Source organism: Etheostoma spectabile, chromosome 10 (assembly GCF_008692095.1).
Source record: "Etheostoma spectabile isolate EspeVRDwgs_2016 chromosome 10, UIUC_Espe_1.0, whole genome shotgun sequence".
Classification (NCBI taxonomy): domain Eukaryota; kingdom Metazoa; phylum Chordata; class Actinopteri; order Perciformes; family Percidae; genus Etheostoma; species Etheostoma spectabile.
Window position 1 is genome coordinate 16,011,924 of NC_045742.1, and position 27,020 is coordinate 16,038,943.

Here is a 27,020-nt window from a genome sequence, read left to right on the forward strand (position 1 = left end):
AGTTACATTTGTTACTCATCTTCGTCGGTGGCGGACTCTTTGTTTTGGGGAAAGAAGGCTTTCACTACTGATGTCTGTGTCACCATTGGGATATAAATCCCCACGTTTTATCCCTCCTCTCTGCTTCCACCTCTTGGCCTCTCTGCTCTTTCTGCTCCTGCCACCTGCCTCATCCCTCCTCTTCTTCTGTGGAGGGGGTGTGGATTGCTTGTGACCGTGGAGTGCAGACCTGACGGGGTCTGCAGGGCAAAATTCATCATCAAAGTTCCACCGGGATCTCCCCATTAGTCCTCCTTCTCGTCTGACTTGAGCCTCTCTCCTAAGCCTCTTCACCTCCCGCCTCTCTCTGCGCCTCTCAGGCCACTTCTTCCTCCTGCCAACACGGCTACATGTCTCCTGCTTTGTACTGCTCGTCCCCTGATTCTCCTCACCACTCTCGCCTGTTGGTTCAGACAAGTGCTGCTGGTCTGAGAGAGGCAGTGATCCAGCACTCCGAAGCTCTGAAAACACAGCATTGATAGAAAAATTCACTTAAAATATGTATGCCCGTATAGTTGAACAATAAGTTAAAAGAGGCTGTTGTTTACAGCTGAGCTCATTAATATTTAAACAACAGGTCAAATGTAATGTTAAAAGAGGTTTCTCACCCAGACAAACCCACAGCAAATTATCTACAAACTCCACAGATTACAAAGTCCCTTTCAGCTTATTGTGTTGGTTTTACAGCCTGTAAATTTACTACTTTGATTTACATTCACTGCTCTTATTAAAACCTAAAAATCATCCGTAGCAGGCAGATGTTTTCAGTTAAATAACTGATAAAACCAAATACGCTACTTGCCCAGCACCAAATGGCAGAACGCAAAAGTTAGCAACCAGTTGCTAGCTAAACAGCTGAAAAGCGACTTCATATTGGATTCATTCATACTTAGCTGCCAGTTTATTAGGTACACCTACAGTAGCTTATACAAATGTAGTGTAATACAACAGTCTTGCAAATAAACCCTACCTTTTTGGATGTAATGTTTTATTCAATACATGTTGTGTCACCTATATGATCATTTTGGAGGTTGCAATGTGTGGTGCTGTTGAATTGTATTGTGCTATATATTATTTTTTAACCACCTCATTTATATCAAGGATATCCATTTACATAAAGTGAAATGTTCACAGATAAAACACACTATTTTATGAAAGTACAGTGTACAATAATACTGTTTATACGTTTTGAAACCTTTGACTTTTTTCTGCTTCCTGGTACGACATTGAAGGACATCCTCCATTGTGTCGTAATGGCAAACATAGGGCAGTGAAGGAAAAATCCCACTGATCATCCTCCTCTTGGTGCACTCCTGATACCGTCAGAATAGAGTAGATACAATTGAAAGTGAGTTAGCAAGAAGAGCAGCACAGTAATGTCCAATCCAAAAGAAGATACAAAATAAAAGAGAGGGAGAGTATATTGTACAGAGGTATACAGGGGGAAGAAGAGGAAAGCAGAGAGAGACCTGACAGTGTAAAAAAACTGACACAACTGTTGCTAAAAATATATTATGGAAGGCAAGAATCAAGTCAAGAAGAAATGGTAAAATGAGAGAAGGATTTCTTTCATTAGCCACTTACATAGCCATAATGTCCCCTTTTGGAGCAGTTAAAACAATGAGCGGGGCATTGCTTGTGTTTGTGGGTATGGACTGTCCAAGGCCTGACTGGAAGCTCTAACCGGATCTAGAAAAAAAGGTCAAACAAAGAACAATTTTAAAAGTGGAAAAAAAGTAACCCCATATCTTTGAAATTGTATCACTACACACCCATGTATTCACACCTTTAAAAACCATTAAAAAAAAAAATCCCTTTTAATATTTTTATAAATATAATAGCTAAAAACTTGAGTTAATTTGGGCACTCATGCAAATAATCGTGATAACAAAATGTAATCGAGCCATTATGGATATTGCTTAGAGAAGAACGTGAGATAAGAAAAGGGCAATATGTCAACTCACTGTCAAGTGATATTGTCTCCATGTATCAGGGCAGGCCTGCGGAAAACCCAGAAAGCAAAGAAAAAAATTATTCTTTTGAGCAAGAATACAGAAAAGAGCATTGTACAAATGAGTTACTACCAATGTCAAATAACACTTCATAAAAGAGGCCCACACATGGCTGAGGCTACACAATATGTCAACACACAACTGACAAATCCTTTTAAAGTTTATTTCAACACAGAAACCCAATTCCCAACACAACCAGTCCTGGGAGCTGACGAACAAACTCACATCAGAGAGGTGCCCCGATATCCCACAGCGCTGGCAATGTTGGTTCCACACTGGGGGCCTTTCACAGGCCCTGAGGCCATGTGAAGGCAGTCCGCAGCTGGGGCAGGGGCGGCCCGGACAGTCCCTTTGGATGTGGCCCTGGATCCCACAAAGGACACAAGTGGGACACTTCTGCTGACACAGAGACAAAAAAGATGTTTTACAAGGGTGTTAGGATGGGTGTTATGATCTTTTGAGTCAACCTCTACAGGTAACCATGGAATAACATCAACACATGTCTCTAGTGCAATTTATGGCAGTCTGTAAGGGACAGACTTTATAAGCTAGTCAGTTGGAGGAGAAAAAAAATCATCAGGTACATACAGAAAAGGTATCACAAATGTTAATGTTTTGTCATCTATTTTTCAACTTAACAGTATTATTTCTTTTTAGAGCATAGAGAGCAGCAGAAAACACAAATAAGGAGAGCATGATACAAGCTGAACTATAACAGGAGATCGGTGGGACATCTCAGCAGTTGGGTAGGTATTTCAACCTGAATCAGGGTTATTAATCAGCAACTGTATCAAACTTCTTTAATGGCTATTTCTTCTACAAGACAGTGATATCTGTTTTAGACCTACTTAATGACAGTGTGAAAGTATATTATGTGTATGTAAAAAAAAATAATAATAATTAAAAAAAAAATTTAAAAAAAACTTACCTTGTGGTAGTAACAGCTTTTGGCAATGTGTCCTGTCCTGTTGCAAACGTAACAGATCAGGGAACGACCAGCCGCAAAATAGCGGCTGGGCAGAGACTGGTAAGCACCACGCTGGATAATGTGAGAGGACAAGTACAAGAAATTATTTTAAAAGGCATCAATTAAATGTATACATTTCAATTTATTTAAACAATATTTGCTTTTAAATTATGACGCCCCTTAACCGAAACATGGATATTAACAGTAGATGCACATTTCCATGAACAACAAAATATCTACTGAAGTATTCCTGAAAATTAACAGAAGTTACCTTGTCTTTCTCTGATACAGCCCAGGTATTCTTTACTGATTTCCCATTCTGATCTATGATGGAGAGAATGACCAAGGAGAAGGTTAGACTAAGTTTTGTAAATGTACTCCACAGTTCAAGACATAAGCTAATCATGCGATTCTCGGACAAGATAACTCTTCAAATGTAACACACAATTGAAAAAAAAACCTTTTACAAATCAAGGATGGATCGGGAGTTTTTCCAAAGCATAGTATTCTTAGCATAGCATAGTCTTATAAAAGCTGTTGCTCTCAGGACTTAGAAAACACCTTTCCATAATAACTATCACTGAGGTGAGATGAAAATCCTCTCTGCTCCAATGGAGCTGCTGGATGGCAACACAAGATGGAGTGGTTGTGCAGCTCCCTGGTGTGAATATGTGCATCTTCACTGATGTGAAGCAGAACATATCTAGAAAGAAATCAGTGCATGCTGTCTCTGAATACTATTAATGCACAAACTGCAGTCCAATAGATTAACAGAAATTTGCATGAAATGTAATTACAGAAATGTTTTTCTCTATGAACTCATCTTTTTTCTGTCAATAACTTGTGTTGGATCATTGACACACATAAATGTCTGAGCAGGCCACTCTGCTGAATATGATATATTACTACTCATGGAGTTATCTTTTATGCTGTAGGAGATACTGAACAGTGATAATCTCATTACATACACTGTATCCACCAACTTCAGAGGTAAACACACACAGTTGTAGCATATGTCAACACTCACTGCCTGAGCCAAACTATGGTTTACAGAAAGGCTGTACATTTTTGTGTTTCATTCTTGTACAGTTATAGTTCATTTTAAATACTACATGGCAAAGCAAATTATTCAATGCATGTGGCTGGACATAACAATTGTACTTTTTTCTTCAGGTAGCCTAAACATTTTAAAATCCCGCAAAGGAAATTCAACTACTTTAAAAAAAAATCTTGCAATGTTACAAAAAAGTATGACAGACAGCAACCATGTTGACCCAGACTGAGATCAAGATTAGTCTAACCTTCATCTCCAGAGTCCTCTTCGGAGCTCCTCCAGTAGCTCATGTTGAGCTGGATGCTTGAGTCTTCCACCTGCTCCTCTCCTCCCAGGATCATCCACTCCTCGATGGGCTGCTCACTGTCCTCCTCCTCTTCCTCCTTCAAGTCCAAACTGGAAGAAGGACTGCTGATCTGAAGCGCCCGTCCAGAGGTGATGTTGAATGCCAGGAGGAGCGGAGGAGAGCTTTCCCTGCTGAGCCGTGCAGCTTGTTTACAGCTGCTGTTATGTTTCTGGTGACTGAACTCAATCGCTTCTTCTCCTTCTGAGCTATTGGAGTCCTCGATAAAGAAGCGGTCGTGTTTTCCGCCTTCCTTACCATCGTCATCTTTGTTTTCCTTGTTATAGTCCATAGTTCAACCTCAAAACACTCTGCACAGCTCCACCCAACGACGGCTCACTGCACTGCTTTCAAACAGCGGTGGCTAATGGCTCATTTAAGTATCGATACCAAAACTTTTTCCTAAGAATTAACGTTAGGTAGCACCGGGACGTAACATTGCCTGGTTATGTTTCTTTTTCTTAAAACGTGTAATTATAAGGCGAGTATGTAAACAATGAAAGTATATTAACACGTGGGTTAACATCAGGCTAATGTTAGCTATGTAGTAGTTGAGGCAGTATATAGGAGCTTTGCGTTAAGTTGCGAACACAACCAAGTGAAATAAGTCTATAGTATAATGGCACTTTACGGGTGCTTACCGTTTGTAGCTAGTTTCGACTTCACACAATGCACAATACTAATAAGTCCCTCCATACAACTAAAAGGATTGTGACTTCCAATGTGAATATGTTTGAAGCACGCACTTTACCGGCGACGTTTCCGGGAGTTAAAATATTGGACAACCAAAACTGCCTCCTGCGTTTGAAAACACGGAGGTTGACTGTTCACTCCCGGAAACCATGGAGTTGATTTAATAATGTATTTTTTGTCACCATTTGTAATATAGTAGGCTACTTATAAATCATGACTAGTTAATAAAATAAACACTTTAAACGCCTAGGTTTATAATTAAGAATAACAATTTCAGTTTGTTTTCCTTTGGTGAACTCAGTGTGCTCCCACTCGTACAAATTAGTTTGTTTCAGTATGACAGTTTTCATTTTTTCAAATGCTTTCTAAGGTCTTCCTTTTTTCTTTTTCTTTTAATTCAAGATAAGCTACTAACATTACTGTAGGCTGCACGCTTGTTTTATGAGCCGATTCCAACATTTCTAGACACATACATGAGTAGCCTATATGGAATTTATTTCTCCACCGGAATTTGATTCCTGGTAAATGGGAGAAGACTTTAAAACACAGTTTCATACTTGGCTTAGGAATGCCAGCTCAACCTTTAGCACAGTCCACTGTGTGCAGCCTATTGATAACTGTTTAGAAAATAAAATGTAAATGAACAGTTAACTGATTGTATATATGAATGTATACTTTTTGAGACATGTGGGTGGGTGCGTAAGACTTCTTTTAAAATCGTGGCTAAAATTGTATCAAAGAACTGACGATAGCACCTTCAGTAGCCTACAAACAGCAAAAAGATAATTGGCGCGCGTGCACCAGTGCATGTTCGTCCAATCAAAGGCTCGTGCTGTCCACCCCTCAGGTGCTGAAGGCACACTGCTGTCACTCCGCATCGCACATCTGAACAGTGCTCCGTTAAAAAAAATCTTTTTTTAGCTGTTTGAATGAGTAGGAAATGTTTCGTCCTTGACACCAACTACACTTTATACCATACAACATCTAAAGTAGGCTGCGAGTAAATACTTTTTTAGTCTGTGATGGACTCGCGCTTTGGTCGGGTGCCGCTCACCGTTACGCACAGTAAGTAACGATGTTTTTCAATAGATTAAAGTTAGTGCCACCTGTAGCATATAGGCTACGTAGAGTGCTTCTTTTATTAATTATGGTGAGTGCGAAATAAATAATGCCTTGATGCTCGTAAGTAGCCTGCCATTCTTTTTGATTGGTGTTTCTTTGATCCGCTCCGGTGCTCAGGACACGGTGGAGTGAACCAACTTGGCGGTGTCTTCATTAACGGGCGCCCGTTACCGCACGTGGTGAGACAGCGCATCGTGGAGCTCGCACAACTGGGTGTGCGTCCCTGTGAGATCTCCCGCCGCCTGCGCGTCAGTCACGGCTGTGTCAGCAAAATACTAGTCAGGTAAAGGCACTCAGCTTGGTTAATTATATAGCCTATTTATTAATAGACATTATTATCTTTAGGCTAATGAAGCAGATTTATACATATTTTAACACTAGGGTTACTTGTGTATGTATAAAAATAATAATAATAATAGTAATAATAATAATAACCTTTATCTGTGTAAAACGTTTTAAACAAAGTTAAAATGTTCATACTTCATTTGGAAATGTATATAAATGCTATCCCTTTCATGCTTAAATACATTTATGTATTTACATGAAGCCTAATATTTGTAAGTATATTTGCTATTTTGGATATGTAGCCTACTACAATTGTGTTTAATAGCTTATGTGGTTATCCCATTTTTATATAATTTAATCTTAAAACCATGTGATTTTGTCACATTTTTTTCCCCATATTGTATAAATGCACAAAGCACATCAGAAAATAGGTTTATTAAACTTTCTGCTCTAGTAAAATGTTGAAAGACCCTGCTGAAAGATATCACTATTTTGAACTTAGGTACAATGAGACCGGAAGCATCATACCGGGAATGATTGGAGGCTCAAGACCCAAAGTGGCCACTCCCAGAGTTGTGCAAATGATCCTGAATCTTAAACACTCCAACCCCACCATGTTCGCCTGGGAGATCCGAGACAGGCTGCTGCTGGAGCGAGTGTGCGACCACGACAGCGTGCCCAGCATCAGCTCCATCAACAGGTGTAGATGACTGTGTGTGCACACGTGCGTGGGTGTGGGTGTTAGTCAACACAGATCGTTACAATAAGTCTTAAGTAAGTTCCTTCTGTCTTTACAGGATCATCAGAAACAAAGTCCAGCCACAATCTTGTGAAGTTGGTAAGTTCATCTGTTCCTTTTACTCTCTCTTGGCCTATCTGTGTGCCTCTGATGTTTCCTGATGTTGACCTCTGACCCTGCAGAGTCATCAGCATCATCTGTTGCCATGGGAACAGCATATTCCTCTGAGTCCACCTATTCCATCAGTGGGATTCTGGGAATCAGGAAATGCAGCAGCAAACATAAGGAAGGTAAAATAGTGAGTGTATTTTTGTGTGTATATCAGTGCATTTGTTTCTATTGTTTTGGCAGTTGGAATGATTCAAGATGAATAACGGACTTTAGTCTAACTGCGACTTTTCCGCTACAAAGAACAATTTAAATGTTTTTTTCAGAGATTTAACACTTTCTTTAATTCTATTTTCCACGCTGTCTTTACATCATCCTCATTTTTGCTACATTTGTCCTGATGTTTGTAGCCCCTTCATTTTTCCTGTAAACTCTGTTTTGGGACAGATAGATGAAGATCCTTCAACATCACACTCAAAAACTCAATCAAATGTCTTCTACATACTGACATATATGAGTATGATATTATTTGTTTTGTCACTTTTCTTGTATCATATATGTTAGTATGCATGGAATTGGAACATTACTGCACTACAGTTTTCTTGAAGCTGGCATCTTGAGGCCGATGGAAATATACTTTAAGAAGCCTGGCGTTGACTTTAAGAAACTTCACCGTGACTTCACAGGTTAGCTGGTCAAGTAATTGATTTTTTAAATTTTGTCATACAATCTTATTTGATTTTCTATATTTCAGAAAACCTTTGGGTGAAGTATTTGATATTACATCTCTGTTTTTCTGTTTCATCGTTTTCAGGAATTTTCTAAAGCAGAAGAAAATTACCTGACTCATTACAAGAAAATTACATTCTGAAACAAGTTGTTTCAAATTGCAAGAAATTACCATTCTCCCCTGGCTACTTCTATTCCTGTGTTTTAAAAGCAAAATGCAAATATCCACACGACATTAAACATGTTAGATGAATGTATCTGCAGAGCAGCCAAAGTGATTACCGTGGTACCAGACCACACAGCAGACAGATGAGTGAAGCCGATGGTCCTGTGTTATCACTCTGGCTGAAACAACCTCCGCAGCAGGAGATCCACCTCACCGCCCCAGGCTTCAGTCCTTTCAGCCAGCAGGCTCTCTGCTTCTCCCTTCCTCCTCCTCACCTCATGTTCTCATTACAGGCCCGCTTACGCCTCCACTCCTCCATCACTGCAACCATTAGAATAGGAGAATGCATTGATAAATGTACATACTTACACACACATGCATGTAGTTTGTCAATCTACTAATTAGAACAAGTGACGATCACAGTAGCAGGATGGAGGTAGGAAGAGAAATAAAAGTGAACCTGGACAGAAGCTGTGTTGTTTTCCAGGTGAGGTTGTCTCCTGCAGCGTCTCCTACCACGAGCAGCCATGTTCCTGTAATGACGCCTGGGGATTGTCTGATCCCTGCCTCAACTCAATCTCCAGCCTGACCTTTTATCCGAGCCTGCCAGCTAATCAAAATCCAGGTAAGTCTGCATCAAAATATGATCATTTATGTTGACATGAATACAGCATTCATTTTTCTCATCTTTCCTTGTATAGGGCCTCTGTGTCATTACAGCTGAACGGGGATGCAAAGAGGAAAGAAGAAAATCATTTTAAAGCCAAGAGCAACATCATTTCAAAACGGACTTAATTGAAATTGTAATTATTACAACTAGACTGACATCAAGAAAGAAACAAAAATTACAATCACATTATGTTTAAATAAAACTAATAAATGACATACCTCACCTGTCATGTTTTATTTACATAATTTTGAGTAAGAGAGCATGCTGTTGCTTCAGAGGCTTAACTGAGCTTCATCAGTTCAACACATTATCCCCATCCCTGTCACCCCTGTGGCCATGTTCTCCTTAGTCAGTGGTTGAGGGCGAGCATCATTAGGGGCCCTGTGATGGAGAACAGTGACTGTTTTCTCTCTTAAGTGTGCATCTCCCTGGCCTCCCCACCAGCATGAGGGATTAAAGGAAGAGATAGAAGATGCCAGAGGGACCGGTGGGGTCAAAGAACCCCGCTGAGAAAGAAATCTCTTGCCAGCAGTGGGCATCAGTCTATGGGAGGCATGCAGAGAACAGATGCACGTGGCAACTGTTTTCCTGTGTATATCTACGTACATTGGGGATGTTTTGTTATAGATGCAGCATATGTTTGCAGACGTTAGTAATTTAAAGGCATCAACACTTTAGACATCACACAGAAGTCAAGTCAAATCAATTTGACCTCTGAATCCCAAACTCACAAGGTTTTCTTGACATACAACAACCTAAATTGTACAGAGCCATCAATGATATAATTAGTTCAAACCTTTCCTGCAGAACACCACTTGTAAACAAATCTAGAAGAAGCATCAGTAGAGGGCAGTACTGTGTAGCTGTCAGTAGCTGTCAGTGCTTTCCTTGGTTATACACAACAGTATCAGCAAGTTTGCACAGAGCTGTCACCTTTAAGCTGCAACTTGGTTAAGACCATAAACTGTATATTATTAACAGTCTATGGTTAAGACAAGACAAGATCCTCTGATTCACTTCAACAAATAACAAAACTGAACTGCTTGCTCAACCTCCAGCAGACTGCCAGTAATGAGCTGTTTTTAGGCATTAGTTTTGTGCTGCCAATTCTCATCTAATTGCGGCATGGGACTAGCCGTGGTTGCTAGGAGAAGAGTTATACTAGTGCAAAGCCATGCAACCCAAAAGGGAGTTCTTATTTTTGGTCTAGAAAACAAAACAAAGAGGGACCGGACCAAAGACCTCAGATTCTGTGATAGCATGAGCCAGGCCTGGTGATGTCTTACTTAAATAACTGTGCATAGGCAGGAAAATGTTATTAGATATAATAATTAACCAGTGTATTCTTTTCATTTTATTTTACATTGCTACAGAATGTGTTTAATTCTCCTTTAAGGGTGAAAATGAGAATAATAACATTGAAGGCCAGAATACAATCCAAGTCTGATATTAGTAATCAGAGGTGCAGTGCAATGCTCTCCTCTGTGCTTCCACTGGAGCAGTCGCCCGCTCATAGTTTAATGACCACGATGCCTGTCCCCGGTTAAATCAAAGGTAAACATAAGAAGGGCTATACGTAAGAACCTAATTGGAATTTAAACTACCTCTGCAATGATAAAACAGAATAGGAAAATTAGATGTGGACTATTAAAAATTAGATCTCTGTCCTCTAAAGCAGTACTAATAAATGATCTGATCTCAGATAATGTAATTAATCTATTCTGTTTTACAGAAACATGGCTGTGCCATGAAGAATATGTTAGTCTAAATGAAGCCACTCCTCCCGGTCATAATAATACTCAAAATCCTAGAGGCTCAGGCTGAGGGGGGGTAGTTGCAGCCATCTTTGACTCATTTGAAAGCCTTGTTCTTCATCTTCAACACCCAACATGGAAAACGTTAAAGCCAATTATATTTGTTGTAATTTACTGAGCTCCATGACCATATTCTGAATTTTTATCTGAATTCTCTGAGTTTTTGTCAGGTGTAGTCCTTAAATCAGACAAAGTACTTATTGTAGGTGATTTAAATATCCATGTGGACGTTGACAACGATAGCCCTAGTATTTCTTTCAAAGCACTACTAGATTCAATTGGTTTCAGTCAGAGTGTGCATAAGGCCACTCACTGTTCTAACCACATCCTCAACCTTGTGCTGACATATGGCATCGAAATTGAAGATTTAATAGTATTTCCACAGAATCCTTAATTATCAGACCATTTTGTAATAACTTTTGAATTCTTACTACCCAACTATACTGAAGTGAATAAAAGCTCATACACTAGATGCCTAGATCTGACAGTGCTATAGCTTAATTTAAGGAAGATATTCCAACAGCATTTAATTCAATTCCGTCTCTTAATATAACAGAGGACCTTTATGTTAACTTTAGTCCCTCCCAAATTAATAAATTTGTAGATGGTGTTGCGACCTGCCTGCAGACGACTTAAGACTCTGTGGCTCCTCTCAAAAAGAAGATGACGAAGCAAAGGAAACCCTAAAATGTATGGGAAGGCCCTCGGACATGCCAGATCCAACTATTACTCATCACTAATAGAAGAAAATAAGAACAACCCAAGGTTTCTTTTCAGCATTGTACCCAGGCTGACAGATAGTCACAGCTCTTTTGAGCCAAATATTCCTGCAGCTCTGAGTAGTGATGACTTTATGAGCTTCTTTGATGATACAATTATAACAATTAAAGACAAAATTCATTACCTTTTGCCCGCAATATTTAATGTGCCACCTTTAAACGCAGTAGCACTAGAAAGAACGACAAGACCTGACATTTACATAGACTGCTTCGGTCCTATGGCCCTTCAACAAATAATGTCAACGGTCTCTTCAGCTGAGCCATCAACCCGTCTCTTAGACCCCATTCCAACGAGGCTACTTAAAGAAGCGTTTTGTTAACTAGATATCATCAATATGTCTCTATTAACAGGTTATGTACCAAAGTCATTTAAAGTAGCTGTGATAAAACCTCTCCTGAAAAACCCTCCCTCGACCCTGAGGTCCTGGTAAACTATAGACCTGTGTCTAACCTTCTCTTTCTCTCCAAAATCCTTGAGAAGGTAGTTGCTAATCCGTCATGTGATTTTCTACATAGCAATAGTTTACTTGAGGACTTTCAGTCGGGATTTAGAAAGCATCGTAGCACAGAGACGGCACTGGTGAAAATGAATAATGACCTTCTAAATGCTGCAGACAAAGGACTTATTACCCAAATCTACCTATCAATCAAGCCAGACCAAACCAGTCAGTTAGCTAAACTTCAAGCATGAATAAATGATAATAAATCATGGATGACCTACAATTTTCTGATGTTATACTCAGACAAAACTGAAGTTATTGTGCTGGGCCCTAAACACCTCCGAACTTCATTATCTAAAGATATAGCTACTCTGGAGGGTATTGCCCTGGCCTTCAGCACTACTGTCAGCAACCTAGGAGTTATTTTTGATCAGGATTTATCCTTTGATGCCCATCTAAAACAAACCTCAAGAACAGCCTTTTTCATCTTCGTAACATTGCCAAAATTAGGAACATCCTGTCTCAAAACAATGCTGAAAAACTAGTCCATTCATTTGTTACTTCCAGGCTGGACTACTGTAATCCTTTCAGGATGCTCAAATAAGTCCCTTAAGACTCTCCAGGTGATCCAGAATGCTGCAGCGTGTGTTCTGACAAGAACTAAGAAAAGAGATCATCTTTTACCTGTATTAACTTCTCTGCATTGGCTTCCGGTAAAATCCCGGATTGAATTTAAAATCCTTCTCCTGACCTACAAAGCTTTATATGGTCAAGCGCCATCTTATCTTGAAGAGCTCTTAGTGCCTTATTGTCCCACTAGAGCACTACACTCCCAGAATTCAGAGTTAGTCAGTGGTTCCTAGAGTCTCTAAAAGTAGAATGGGAGCCAGAGCCTTCAGCTATCAGGCTCCTCTCCTGTGGAATCAGCTTCTGGTCTTGGTTTGGGAGGCAGAGAGTGTCACCACATTTAAGAGTAAACTCAAACTCTCCTCTTTGATAAAGCTTATAGTTAGGGAGTGAGGAGTCGCAGCTTTCTGCCTAGACCGGCGGAGGGAGGGTGTATAGCTGCAAACACGGCACCCCTTCTCTTCTTTGCTTCTCTTCATAGTCGTCAGATTAATTTACCATATAATTGATAATATAAAAAAACTAGAGGGAGGCAGGGCAGCCTGATCCGGCAGTGGAGAGTTCTAGCCTGACCAGGCTCCTATCTTTACCCTGTCTCACTTAGTTATGCTGTAATAGTTTTAGATTGCCGGGAGATTTCCTTTGACACATCAAGCTCCTCTCTCCTCTCTCTTTCCATTTGTGTGCATCCATGTCCCAGAAATGCCTGTTACTAACCTAGCTCTGGGAAGTCATTCCCCGGAGTCCTTATGTTCTTTTCCCCACAGCAAAATATGTACATTTTTCAAAATACCTAATGACCAACATTACAAGACAAAAAAAGATGTATTTATCTTTAATACTTATTTGCAGATTTTAAATGTTTAATTCCTGTTTGAAGGTCAATACATGTTCATTGGCAAATCTAACAAATACATTATGTGGATCACTGTTTGCACCATAGACTTAATATATATTAATACACAGTCCATGGTTTGCACCAGTTGGGAGGCACAGGTCTGCCTCTGCCACCTCCTATGTTTCACTGTCAGGCCCTGTTGGCACATAGTGGATAAACGTGCTCAGTCACTACTCGACGGTCCAAAGCAGGAACAATGTGCAGCTGCTGTCCACCCTGCTCTTTGTCCACAGTGCTCGTCACTCAGCAGCTGTGATGACTTTAAAGACTTCCACTGTCTGGCTCACTTCATTAGCATCTGTAGGACATCTAACCAGGCAGCAGAGGGCAATTTATTCTACTGCTGATGTTATTGTTTCTATTAGTAGCTACTGCTGATGGACAGTGTTGCAACTAATAGACCGCATCCTGTAATTCACTTTTTTCAGTAAGTGACAACAATTTTATTATCTACATGCTGAATGAAATGAGTTCACAGCATTTCCCTAATACAACTCAAAGAAGAGCAAATTATGCATGAAAAAGTGTATGACATTTCCTCTCTATCACAGCGTTACTGTATGAATTTAACTATGTATAACTAGTATCTTCTTTCTTTCTTCTTTAAATAATACAGTTTTTCCAGATTGTTTACACACCAAAATTGGAACTACAAACGCAATCCCTTTAAACCTGAAACTTATGTACCAAATCCTCAAACCAAATCTGCAAACTAGCAAGCACAATTCCTGCATTACACACTCTGAGCCCAATTCTGTATCACACTTTTTGCAAATCACTACACACAGTTGTCTACATCAGGCACAACATTCAAAATGTAAATCTCTGCAGTCCCTTTGATAAGCCTCACCGGTCACAAAGCCAAGTGCTATACACCAATTGGCAACACCCACTCCTCATAGATGTAAACACTAGTTGCTGAATTGTGCACAGTCAAGGCTACAGCACTGTAAGACCACAGATGAGCATGTGGTGAAGTTGATGTGAGGGCTTTCGGCGGCTGGATCCGTCCCTCCGGAAGATTCTTTCCCCACTGTTTGGACAGGGAGATCATCAAGTGACTTTCATTTGTAATTTTTGTACAGTAAAGCCTTTATCTCACTGCATGTTTTCCTGGTTTTCGTGTGTGTCATTTTGATGCAAAAAAAAAACATTTTGGAAAAAGATGTAACCGTTTAGATAGCAGTGTTTGCTTTTGCTGGGAACTTGTAGAGTTTACCATTTTGTGTTTGTGGTTACATTTTTGGAAAAATGAACAAAGGATTCAGCAAACGTGTAACCAATTGGGAAAAACTAATGCAACAAGCAGGAGTTTATTGGAAAAGGTAGCAAAATGCATCTAATGTGCTCTTTTTCTGTCCTCTCACAGTATACTGACACTCATTGAAACATAGGTTATTTATTTTTTACTTGTAGACCTATAATATAATGTATTTGATATTAAAAGGAATTATCTAGCTACTGGCTGGTTTTTCTGTGTGTGTGTGTGGTGTGTGTGTGTGTGTGTGTGTGTGTGTGTGTGTGTGGGCGTTTTGTGTGTGTGTGTGTGTGTGTGTGTGTGTGTGTGTGTGTGTGCGTGAGAGCTTGCACATGCTTTTTTGCTCCTGAAAGTGTGGTGTCGAGGTTCAAAGTCCAAACGCAGATTTTTAATCGGGATGCTTAAACTACTTCCTTCTTTGTAAATCACTGCAGTGTTTCCTCATTCTCAGAGTCAAAACAACACTCTGACTGAAGTCAAAGGTAGGTGAAGCTTATCAGTGCAGGTTTATAGACCAATATTCATCTGAGACTAAAGACTCATCGTGAATCAATCACTGCTTTGAGACCTGCACAAGGAAATAACAAGGAACAAAACTTTCTCAGGACCAAACTGAAGTGTTTATTCAACACTTTATTCAACAGAAGTGGGCCAAAACTGAACCAAACCTAGGTAAGGAGAAGCACAGACCATTAGCTGGACGATGTCTGTGCCAACCAGAGTTGTCCACAAGAGGAGGGCGACTGTCACAGATTTGCCTCTCTACTACTCTGGACACCTGCTGAAGAAACTCTCCAAAGAAAAGGTGAGGATGAAGATGGAAAAGCCATGCAGACAAATGTGTATACAAGAAAATAAGAGAGAGAAAAATGGGCAATAAATGGGTAAATGACGTTTCACATGAAGTTTTATGACTGAAATTAAAATTCTGTTGAATTTGTGAACGCTGTGTCAAGAGCAGATGTCCAAATTGACATCTTTGGATTTTCAGGATTTTAAGAAATACTACGGAGAGCTCCGGGGAGCCACACTCTTTCTGTACAAAGATGACACGCAGGATACAGTAAGCAAATATAACGTTTACATGTAACAGCAGCATTTCGATTTACAAAATAACAAAGTATTAAATAATGTTTAATTAAATGTGAATTTAACAATAGTTTCCCAAATAATAGATGTACAGTGTTAAGTCTTGTAAACAATGACAACACTGTCGAAGGGCCATCAGAACATAGGGGACACAGAAGCCAGGGTGCACTGGAAAACAGAAACACACTTCTGTTTTTTTTAAACCATTTCATAAGTCACTCCCGTTTTAGATCAATTTTTACACGTTTTGTAGATCAAGCATGTGTCTGAAAACAGGTGCTAATTAGTGTTTGCTTACTCTGTCAGTACACAGAGAAGCTGGACCTGGAGAAGCTGACATCCATGGAGTTAGATTCTCCGTATCAGAGGAAGGCACCAACTATTTTCACTCTCACCCTTCACACAGAGGTGGTGCAGCTAAAGGTGTGAATTTTCTCCTGTCAGCGCAACAAAAAACACAATGGAATTTATAAAATAATTTTCAATTTACAAAGAATTATTATATGGCACAAAACCAAAATAACTTCTGTTTATGTGACTGTACAGATGGACAACTCTGACACAGGAGAGGAGTGGAGGGGTTATATCCTGACTGTGGTCAAAGTAAGAAAACACACACGTATAAACTTAAAGACACACTCTGGTGGGTTGATGTGGGAGTGTGTTGGTGCTGATACAGCATATTGCTGAGTGCTCACACGGATAGCAAAAACCACCCCTTAAAGTCTGAGTTCAAACTTGCATTAGCCAGTATATATATTTAACTGTGCATCATTATGTGGGTCAACCGCACAACTTTGTTGTTTTCTTTTAGTCTTTTTTTAAATGATTATTTTCTGTGTGTGATGCCTAACCCAGTTGACACAGAAAGTCAATCTTACACAACAGGAAACAATTTCCTGGTTAATAATTAGACAACAATTTGGCTCATGATGCTTGAAAGGGAAAAACTCAAAGTGAAGCTGATAACGACAGTAAGGTCACCAACAACTACGCAGCGATGTCTAGAAACTGAAAATAAAGATCCGGATAATCCAGTAGAGTAAAGAACATACAGTATGTGACAAAAAGACAGTCAGTAAATGTGTAGGGGTGGGTGTGTAGAGCTGTTTTCGGTCTGGAATTTGATTTTGTGCTCGCTGCACCTGTACTCAAATTGGATGTCAACAGCAGTATCTTTTTTGTTTTCTTGCAACATTACTGAGTAAACACATGTCACGTACAGGGGTGCCAGAAATAGGGTGTTCATGGGGCCACTGCCCCCAAACTTAGGTTATTATAAATTAAAGTTTACATAAATTGGTACTTCAAGTGAAGTCTCTGGTCTATCTACCACCACACACACACACACACACACACTTCTGTAATTAACCATGTTCTTGGAAGAGTTGATACATTTGATTTATCAGAGTAAGTCCGAGAAGAATTTACAACCCAATACAAGGATGCATGTTTTAACCTGTTATACATTGTGTAAATGAACAATGATGTTAGTAATAACATTGTTTCCCCTGCAGAAAAAGATTCCCAGTAAGTTGCAGCTGCTGCCTGGCCAGATGTTACTGCTGCAGGAGGCTCTGGATCAGGAGAGGAAAAGAAAGCCCCCTATAGCACGTCCACCCCTCCCGCCCCGACCATCCTTCCTCCCCTCACCCTCAGCCTCACCCTTCCGTCCATTGCCCAAAGAAAAGCCTAGCCACAACTCCCCTGACATTCCTGCGTAAGTTAGAAAGTCTGTTTCCAGAAATAAAGGCTGTAACACAGCATGAAAAACACAACTAAAATGGTTATTAGACAGTTTTTTTGAGGACTTTTGACACCACTAAATGTTTATCTCTTGCTGTTATCATAAACTTATAAACATGTTCCCATCTCTTGCCCTCTGTAAAAACACACCTGTTCCTGTATTACCTTTGATTCCTGCAGATGTTTCTATAGCGTGACTCGGCAGGAGGCTGAGCAAATGTTGGAGGCAAACCCCGAGAATGGAGGCATCATCCTCCGCCCGTCCACTCTGGCCAACAACTACGCCCTGACTCTCAGACAACTGACACCCAGGTCTGTCTGAAATGTACCACTGACTACAGATTAAAGCAGGAATTTAATTGTAGGTTGATCTTTTCAATTCTAACAAGGCATCAGGTCCATCTTCTGCCTCACAGCTTTTGCCATCATTTTTTCATCACATCAATATGAATCTTTGGTTCTATAGTTTTTATACAGCTGCTGAATAACTCATTATATTTCATGCACATGTGAATCCTATGACACATACTGTAAATGAACAGGAAGAGAAGTGTCCACCAAAACAAATATAAAGATAATAACTTTTAATTATACAGCACTTTTTACACATTAATAATTTGAATAACAATGACTAATCAAATTTGTTTTGTAAAAAAAGTCTAATTGACAAAAGGTTTTTTTTCTGAACTCAAATATAACAAGAGAGACGGTAGAATCAACAGTGTCTTATTATTTTAACAAAGTCCCTAATTAGCATATGGATGATTTGCACGTTAGTGTAATGTAACTATGATATAATAAGACAAACCTTTATTAAAGGTGCTCCAAGTGATGTTGGGTGACAGCACTTCTGTTCGAAGTATTTTCAAACAAAATGAGGCTAGCTTGCCCCTCCCTCCTCCTCATCCCCTCCCTTCCATGCTTCCTCGCACTGACCCCCCGACCCCCACCCCCAAATCCTTCTTGTCGGTTGTTGGCTGGAACGTTGGAAGACTGTTTGTCATGTTTGGTGGGCACAGGTTGTTTTTGCTGGCATGTGTGGAGCCTGGGCTGTCTACAGACACCGCGTTTTTTTTTACAGTGTGTTCAGGGGACAGGCAGCTCGCAGATAGTGAGGAGATGTTTGCTGCATGTGACAAAAAATGTTTAATCCCCAGAGTGGAAATTTGGTTGTTATAGTAGCACAGACAGCAATTGTACAGATAAATAGAGAAAGTAAAAGAATGAATAAAATGTATGTAAAGGAACTAAAGTACAGTTAGAATAGAATAACAATAAAAAAAATAGAAAATCTACACAAGAACGTAAGGAGACAAAAATGGCAAAGAAACGTAATAGTGCTATGGTGAAAGTGACAGTAGTGATATATTAGCTGCATAGTAAGTCAACAGAGTACATCAAACTGATGAAATGACTAAATAATAACACTAAGTTATATTTGATAAATGATGATGGTATGGGATATGAGAGATAGCATGAGGTAAAAAGAATCCTGACAATCAGCAACTGGGAGTTGCTACAGCTAATAAAGGAATGAACTCATGGATAGGCATTTGTTTTGTTTATTTCAATTTGTTTACATTTCATATAAAACATACAAAATGTGTTGCTGTTTATGAAAGGCCCAGTCAGCAGTTAGTAAATAATCCTCCTCTTGCTTGTGTTTCAGTGGGCCCGTCATGAAGAACTACAGAGTGGCATCCACAAACTCAGGGTTTGTCATTGAACTGGACACAGCAGTAAGCCCCACACAGCTCTATAACATTATAACAGCACGCATATATATACATACATATATATATATATATATACACGTTTTCATGAGTCCTGTTCTCTGTAGGTGATGGTCGCCTCCTTGAATGATGTACTTAAATACTTCATAGAAAAGACAGAGTACCGTCTTCATCCCTACATGGCATCTCAGCCCTACGACACTCGCATCGGTAAGAAGAATTTCAATTCATTTTTATTTATCGTGTCAAATCACAACAGGAGTTCTCTCAGGGCTCATTACAGAAGGTGTAGACCACACTTTAATTTACAAAACTCCAATAATTGCCACCCAAGAGTAAGCATTTGGTGCGACAGTGGCGAACACTTTCACAAGCAGTCATCCGTGGTACACAACAAAATAAACAACAATGTTTATGCATGTGTTCAACAGATGTGTCACCTGCTCCAAAGTGTGTCAGCATCACCTCACCTACACCTAAAACAATACCTAAGGCACAAGTGGCACCTATGCTGCGTTCACAGAACAAAGTGGAGCTTCTGCAGCCTCCAACCAAGGAGGAGGGTGAATATGTGATTCCTGATGATCCGAGTCCTGATCACAACCTGAGGCTAGGTGAGAATGAATAAACATTTGTTTTACCATCAGCTCTTATCAAAGCTGTTTTTGGTTGTGTCAACTGTGTACACGTGAGCGATTGAAGTAGACTGTAACAGTAAGTTAGTAACAGTTGTATGTTTTTGTCTAAACTAGTCCAGTTAGATGGAGAACTTCGGGACGTTTTAAAGTTTCGGCGGGAAAACATGTACACTGCATCTGACAAGGAGGAAGTCACAATATATGAGAATCAAACCACTGGAAAATCCCCATCAGGCACCGCACAATGGGCCACGTGGAGTGCAGCAGTGTGAGGCATCTCGGTCCACTGTTGTTGCTAAGTTAGTCTGCTCGTTTAATATTTCATTTTTAACGTCAGATGAGAGATAACCTGTTGCCCTGTGGATTTGAGAAACTGCTGCAACCTTTAGTTTATTTCAGAAATGCCCTGGACAAATGCATTTGTTAAATTAAAATCAATCTCTTAAAGTGGGGGTCTCAAACTCAAAGTATCTGGATTGTTCTCTTTCTTCTGTTTGTCTGTGTTAAAATGCTAACGTGCTTATCAGCACTAAACACAAAGTACAGCTAATGCAGATGGAAATGTCATTGTTTTTGCTAATATTTAGTCATAATCCAAAGTATTGTCTGGACAATCTAAAGATGAAAAAATCAGGGGATCGAAAAGATTACAATTCATTCTTTGTAAACATGAATATCTGTACTAAATGTCTCAGCAATCCATCTAATAGTTGTTTAGATATCACAATAAAAAATATACAGTATGTATTTCAACCTCATGGTGAAAACTAAAGTCTGGATTACCAAATAACAAAAAAAGCCTATTTTTGCTGCCCATATTTACCAATAGCCACTATTACCAAATGAATACATGGTTTTCACATTGCAATAGTATAACATGATTATTAAGGTATATTTTCATCTTCTTGATGAAAGATTTACAAATCACTGTGACTGTTCAATCATGAAGTCAAATAGTTTTGTGTCATTTGTGTCTAAATTGTGCCAAGAGATAACCGTTAAAGATCTCTTTGATAGACAACTTTATCACCCAGATTCAAATAGATAATTATTCCAAACTTTTGCTACCGATTATTTTCGTATTTATTATCAACAGCACAAACCGACTGATCTACATGTGATATGGATGTTTGGAAGGGTATCATGCTTTCTGATTTTTCTCAATGATTATGGTTTAAAAGTGTAAAAATGAACATGTCAAAATTGCATGAGACAATTATTGTACAGCTCTGAATGATTGTCCATTTTTTTATATGAAAGAATGATGAAACTTTAAAATAAACTTTACACACATGTGAATCTGTGAAGCACTGAATAAAAAACACATACTCCAGGATGATCATTATTCTTTATTTTTCACAGATAGGAGTAAGCCAACATAAATGTTTCAAATGTTCATATTTTTATAAGTTAAGTCCATTAAGATTGTATTTTCTTATTTTCATCATTATCATGGGACATGTTATATGTTTAATATTTAAGGATCATTCATCACTCAATAAAGACCGCATGACTGTGAAAAATTGTTGAAAAACAAACACTGTCTCCCTTTTGTCTTCTCCTTCACTGTAGTGTGATTCAGAGTACCTGTTTCCACCTCTTCTTATTTATCCCTCACACTTCTTATATTCTGGTCCTTTATACTCTGTTGTAGCAGCCTTCGTGTAAAAAAAAGACAAATAAAATATCTGTAATAACTTAACATCTCAAGATTTCCAAAAAATAAAAACTGAATAAATTAAGAATATTGTTCCCCAATGAAGACATGCCTCCATTGTTGTTGTGGTTGTTGTGACATTACTTCTCGGTGAGTGACAGCTGCAGGATCCTCTCCAGCTCATCCTCTTCCTCCTTTTGCTTCCTGCGACAAAAAGAAGAAATATTCTCATCAGTCAGAACAACGACCTGACCTGTGACTTTAAAGTATTTATTTATATTACTCTTTTCCCAGAAAGACAGAGATTTCCCACCATAACTGAAGATTCATTACAAATGAAGGACTGCAGACTTCTAATTTCCCGATGGTATTCAGGTAAGTTTGCAGGCTAATTCATGTCTATTCCAAAAATAGTACTTGTCCTGTCATTTAAAAAGAACTTTAATACAAATTTCTGTATCATGTTTTTTTTTTTTCATAATTCTGTGTTTTCTTCTCCCTGACGCTTGTCCATTGTTAGATTAGCTCTTTGGTTGTTTTAACTGCGTTCTTTTGGCTGTTTAGCAGAGAGAATACAGCTTGTCTTATGACTTGTCTTATATGACCAAGATGACAAGAAGAGAGTTTGACACCCCACTGTGTCGCAGACGTTTTTGCTCACCCTACTGTGTCAAAAACAGAGTTTGAGATAGAAGAACAGACTGCAACACTTCCTATGTGGGCACACTCTGTTGAAAAGTATATAAAAAGGAGGAAGAGAGGGTGAATTTCAAATACATTCTATTACAAAAAAAAAATCTTTATTCTAATCTCTCATCTCTGTGGACTTCTTCTAAATGCTCTGGCACGCTCCCACAGTCCAAAAGACATGCAGGTCAGTTTGTGAATGACAGTCTGTCATTCACATACAGTGTGTATATATATATATATATATATATATATATATATATATATAGCCCTGTGATAGACTGTCAAGCTGTCCAGGGTGAGATTAACAAGATGTACTTTGTCTCATGTAAGCTAATGCATGGCAGTTTCTTCCCGCCTCACCTGTCCATCTCCTCCTGTTCCCGGCACGATATCTCCATGGCGATACGCAGCTGCTCATCGAAGCTCGACGCCACACCAAAGTGTCCCGACAACTGAGGATTGGTCACTGTGCTGTAGGAGAGCGGGGAGTTGGTGGTGGGCACCGACGGGGAGACAGAGGCAGGCTGGCTGGGGTCGGCCGAGTCTTCGCCCTCTCTGCTGGCCAGCGAGATGGATAGAGACTCCTGGATTGCCCTGAGAAAAGAAAGTAATTAAGATATTTAGACTTAAACTGAAGCGTTATTAAACAAAGAAAGATATCATAACCGGGACGTTCACTGCTAGGCTTCATTACAGGATGACTGGGACTCGCTGTTCCCAAGAGAAGGTGGAAAGAAAAGACTAATCACTGAACTCTTTTTAGAGACGTTTAATTAAAATACTGCACAGGCCAGAGGTTTCCCTGAAAAAGAAATAATTATGAATATACATGAGTTAAACCTCAGGACGGTTCCACAGTAACATCTAAAAATGTTCCCATTTAGAACAATTTCTGAAAGTCTTACTTTAAGAATAGTTTTTTCTAAAAACCTTCTTGCGGAATGACAGCCTCAAGCTCTGCTAAATCTAGTAGATGATTATAGGAGTTGATTTTTCATCCTTATTTCTGATATTCTCTGTTCATAAAGTACAGAATTTAGAAAAAAAAACTTTAAAGAATTTACACAGGAATTAATATCTATCAACAGAGATATTGGGTATCACAAATTTGAAATAAGTCTCTGGTTTCTGTGCTTGACATCATCTTCCTTAATTCTTGGATGCTATATTGCTCAATGCCTAAAACACAACTGAAATACTCTGTTGCCAGTAGAGTTCAGTAGAGTAATGTTCTCCCCAGTTTGAGCAGTGTGAACCTGCCTGTGAAGGAAACAAATAAAGTCTGATGGGCAGCTCACCTCTCCAGCTGAGAGTCTTCCTCGTACAGCGGAGACGGGGGCACCGGGCGGCTGTTGGTCAGAGCCTCCCAGATGGTCACCTAAGAAGCACACATAGGTGTTCAAAAACTGGCTTTAAATGTAAATAAGGGAGGAACCCATTACCACGTCTGACATGTAATTCTGAGACTAATTAGGAGTGCTTTGACTCTGACCTGGTCACTCTCTGTGCCGGCGTCCAGCAGGCTCTGCTGGATGGCGAACTGCAGCAGGTTGTCATCCTCGTCCCTCATTGGCTCGCTGCGGCCTGGACCGAGGGTGGTGTAGTCTGCGGGGGGCTCAAACACTGAGGGGTCCACCTCACAGTGTAAGGGAGGGGGAGTCTGACCTGGATGAAGATCAGTTACTGCATCACTGTACATGCAAGTAAAAAGTGTATCTTTTCAGAAAATTACTCTCAAGCCTAAGCTCTGTTTTGGAAACAACTAAACCTGTCTTACATTTTTAAGTATTCTGTAAACAAAAAAAGGGAATGACAAAACTATATTATAATTAAAATATTCTGCACTTGACAGAATTTGCTAAATTGCTCTTCTACTATAAAAAATGTTTCAGAACAAGCTCAAATTTGAATTCTATGTCATTTATTTTATTACATTCATAAATAATGTGTATTTACCAGCTTCTTCTGGGCCCTCTGTTGTGTGAACCGTCACAGAGCTGACCGGCTCATCGCAGCCACACAGGTTACTGAACGTCACTCTGGCATTCAACACGTGAAACAGGGGAATCTCTGAAGGACAGACAGTGAGTGTTTGAAAGAGTTAAATGGCTTATTATTCCTACAGCGGCAGTGGGCAGTGGGAATGAAAACACAAAGTAAGAATCATGAATGACGAGACGTGTGATGTGTAACATTGCTCAGAGGTTCCGGTTGCTCTTCATCGATGCGACCGGAATTTAATGTAAAACACAAAGAAAGCAGAAGGTAAGGGACATTCGGCCGAAAATGAGGGACATCCGGCGCCGATCCAGATTTCTTGGATCACATGACAGACAGGCCATGGTCTGATAGGCCAGACATCGGTTCCTGGGTAGCCCGGATGTTACTGTGTGAATACTTTACTTGAATTTTTATCTGCATTTTCAGCCATTGAATTTGATCAACCTGAATCTATTTTATCTGAAATTCTCAAAGTTGATTGAATTTGTGAACAAGGAAAATAAATTAGCAAAATTCAGGTTTTTAAAATGGAAATCAAGCATGTTCATATTTAAATTTCAAAGAGATAAATTCAGGACAAATCAATTCAGATATGTTTTTCAAAATAAAATATTTCATTATTAAGTATTCAGTGCCTGTTAAAGTTTAAAGACTTCCGTCTCTTATTTGCTTCCACAAGCCACACTGTGTGACCTCTCATACCTATCTTGACAGGGAAGCCTGGTGGAAGGCGCAGGGTGATGAAGTCACGTAGCTTGGCAAAGTGGGCGTTGGAGATGGCCATGAGGTCGATGATGGGTGTCACCTGCTCGGCCAGAGACAGAGGGTGACTCTCACTCAACCACAGTGTTGCTTTAAACCTGGAGAGGAAACAGAGATGAGCAAACTGGTCCAAAAAGAAAGCTTTAAGTGCTGCTGCTTTTGGTGATGAACATTATTGTTTCCATGGCTGCATTATACTTCTGGACTTTGCTGGTAAGCTCAACGGGACGTCCGATGTCCCGGCTGTTCAGGTTGAACTCCGGGTTGAAGTACTCCTCAGCTGTGATAGCTGTGGGGTTGTGAGGACTGGCACACTGGGACATGTTACTCTGACAAAAACACAGAGAAAGAGAGTTATAAGTGTTCATCAAAGGAAGCTGCAGGTGGTGTGGGTGGTGTGTGTGTGCGGATGTGATGCACAGGTACTGTGGGGACTCTTACCCCATTGTGAGCTGTATGTTGTTCAGCAATCCCTAAGAAGGACTGCAGAGGAGTCTTTGAGCCTGAGTGGGAATAATGCAGGGAGATCATCATCAATCAGCTCGGCATATTCACTTTATTTAGTGCTCTATGAGGAAGGTAAGGGATACACCTGGAGCAACAACAAAATCATAACATGTGGACGGGAACATAACGTACAAACAAAGTGATCGATTGATAGTTTATATCTTGTTTATTCTTAAGTTAACTGAGGCTCAGATTTCTTTGTAATTATTTTCTAGCCCACTACAGCACAACAAGGACTTACTGTGTGTGTGTGTGTGTGTGTGTGTGTGTGTGTTGGGTGGGTGGTGTGGTGTGTGTGTGTGTGTGTGTGTGTGTGTGTGTGTGTGTGTGTGTGTGTGTGTGTGTGTGTGTGTGTGTGTGTGTGTGTGTGTGTGTATGTGTGTAGTGTTTACCTTGCTTCTCGACTATCCTGGTCTGATAGATGCTCTGTCTTGACCGAGTCACCAGCTCCACATTGGTGGCACTGTAAACCTGGAAACGACGACGAACAAAAGAAAAACACTTTTTTTTTTTTTGTTCAAGTAAAGCTCCTGTCAACACATTTGTGACAGGAGCTTACTGTTATATTTCACAAAACCAAGATAATGGACTAAGCCAGGATTTCCCAGTTATCCTGGCTCAATTTAGCCTTGACTCGGTTTCACAAAAGCAGAGGCACCTAAGTTACCATGGAGATTTATTCTGTCCAGCTAGCCTGGTCCCGAACAGGCTAGCTGCCAGGATTTATTAATCCTGCTGCCTTCTCTGTTCACTTAGAAGTGCTTTTACCTAATTAGTATCTGTCTGCATTAAAAAAAAAACTGGTGCGTATTGCTGTTTACTTAAGGACTAGTTGTGACCATTCTTTTTTTTATAAATATTCATGTGACATTGTTACTGTTATATTGCTGTATGAAGACATATTGTTGTTAGAAGTCTGATGAATATATTATGGCAGTTTTTGAAATGGCTGATAAAGTTGCCAAATGTTTTAAATGAAATCAGTTACTAAAGGCAATATAAAAAAGGGCTGTACATGTGTGTTTCTATCGTGGACCAATGCACCTTGAATTTTTTTTTGTTGATTAAATTTGTTTTGTATTCTTTAACAATAACAATAACTTTCTTCCTTATTCTTAGCACACAATTTGTGTTGTCCAGTAAACTGGGACTATAATGTGGGAGGACTGTACAATTTTAAGAACATATCCTAGTTGTACAATCCTCCCAATTATAGTCTTAGTTCATTGAACCAATAACTATATAGTCTAGACTACTGTACATTCATGTAACAACAGTGAGGGGACACCGCAATGGTTTTTGACCTTTTATTTAGATTAGGGGTAAGAACTTAAAAATATTACTCTGTTACATTCATGTTTACAGTGTGCATGGAATTTGTCACTTAATTCTTTTCATAGTTTCTAGATTTAGGAGTCCAATTTCTTCAGTGTCTTTCTTTTCTATGTCCATAT

At 39.6% G+C, this 27,020-nt stretch overlaps 4 protein-coding genes across 7 annotated transcripts in view; 2 read left to right on the top strand and 2 right to left on the bottom strand.

Moving 5' to 3' along the window:
- Nucleotides 1-6: 6 nt before the first annotated feature.
- LOC116696330 (zinc finger CCHC domain-containing protein 7) lies at nt 7-5,197 on the bottom strand. 2 transcript variants are annotated; one of them, XM_032527205.1, is made up of 8 exons: nt 4,320-5,197; nt 3,290-3,342; nt 2,980-3,090; nt 2,277-2,450; nt 2,004-2,039; nt 1,624-1,728; nt 1,235-1,352; nt 7-500 (listed from the first exon to the last, which is right to left on the bottom strand). In XM_032527205.1, exons 1-8 carry the CDS (start codon nt 4,705-4,707, stop codon nt 16-18), a joined length of 1,470 nt encoding a protein of 489 aa, XP_032383096.1. In that variant the 5' UTR covers nt 4,708-5,197; the 3' UTR covers nt 7-15. The 2 variants fall into 2 exon arrangements, with proteins under 2 accessions (XP_032383096.1, XP_032383097.1); XM_032527206.1 differs by having other exon boundaries at nt 16-500; nt 2,277-2,447; nt 4,320-4,707.
- Nucleotides 5,198-5,988: 791 nt separating this feature from the next.
- On the top strand, nt 5,989-9,021 carry LOC116696345 (paired box protein Pax-5). 2 transcript variants are annotated; one of them, XM_032527236.1, is made up of 7 exons: nt 5,989-6,173; nt 6,348-6,513; nt 7,018-7,215; nt 7,313-7,353; nt 7,437-7,544; nt 8,745-8,882; nt 8,959-9,021. In XM_032527236.1, exons 1-7 carry the CDS (start codon nt 6,131-6,133, stop codon nt 8,979-8,981), a joined length of 717 nt encoding a protein of 238 aa, XP_032383127.1. In that variant the 5' UTR covers nt 5,989-6,130; the 3' UTR covers nt 8,982-9,021. The 2 variants fall into 2 exon arrangements, with proteins under 2 accessions (XP_032383127.1, XP_032383126.1); XM_032527235.1 differs by having other exon boundaries at nt 8,745-9,021.
- Nucleotides 9,022-15,146: 6,125 nt separating this feature from the next.
- On the top strand, nt 15,147-21,480 carry LOC116696338 (signal-transducing adaptor protein 1). Of its 2 annotated transcripts, XM_032527216.1 has the most exons (11): nt 15,147-15,225; nt 15,388-15,548; nt 15,735-15,806; nt 16,139-16,255; nt 16,379-16,435; nt 17,350-17,552; nt 17,759-17,890; nt 19,248-19,317; nt 19,419-19,521; nt 19,743-19,925; nt 20,064-21,480. In XM_032527216.1, exons 2-11 carry the CDS (start codon nt 15,447-15,449, stop codon nt 20,219-20,221), a joined length of 1,197 nt encoding a protein of 398 aa, XP_032383107.1. In that variant the 5' UTR covers nt 15,147-15,225; nt 15,388-15,446; the 3' UTR covers nt 20,222-21,480. The 2 variants fall into 2 exon arrangements, with proteins under 2 accessions (XP_032383107.1, XP_032383106.1); XM_032527215.1 differs by having other exon boundaries at nt 15,155-15,548.
- The window catches only part of ankrd13d (ankyrin repeat domain 13 family, member D), an 11,364-nt gene continuing 5,629 nt past the window's right edge, over nt 21,286-27,020 (bottom strand). The window contains exons 8-16 of the mRNA XM_032527245.1: nt 25,959-26,037; nt 25,501-25,562; nt 25,258-25,388; nt 25,000-25,157; nt 24,253-24,366; nt 23,789-23,961; nt 23,595-23,674; nt 22,657-22,890; nt 21,286-21,810 (exon numbers count right to left, since the gene is read on the bottom strand). Coding sequence (XP_032383136.1) covers nt 21,747-21,810; nt 22,657-22,890; nt 23,595-23,674; nt 23,789-23,961; nt 24,253-24,366; nt 25,000-25,157; nt 25,258-25,388; nt 25,501-25,562; nt 25,959-26,037 — 1,095 coding nt within the window. The 3' untranslated portion in view covers nt 21,286-21,746. The remainder of the gene's footprint in view (nt 21,811-22,656; nt 22,891-23,594; nt 23,675-23,788; nt 23,962-24,252; nt 24,367-24,999; nt 25,158-25,257; nt 25,389-25,500; nt 25,563-25,958; nt 26,038-27,020) is intronic.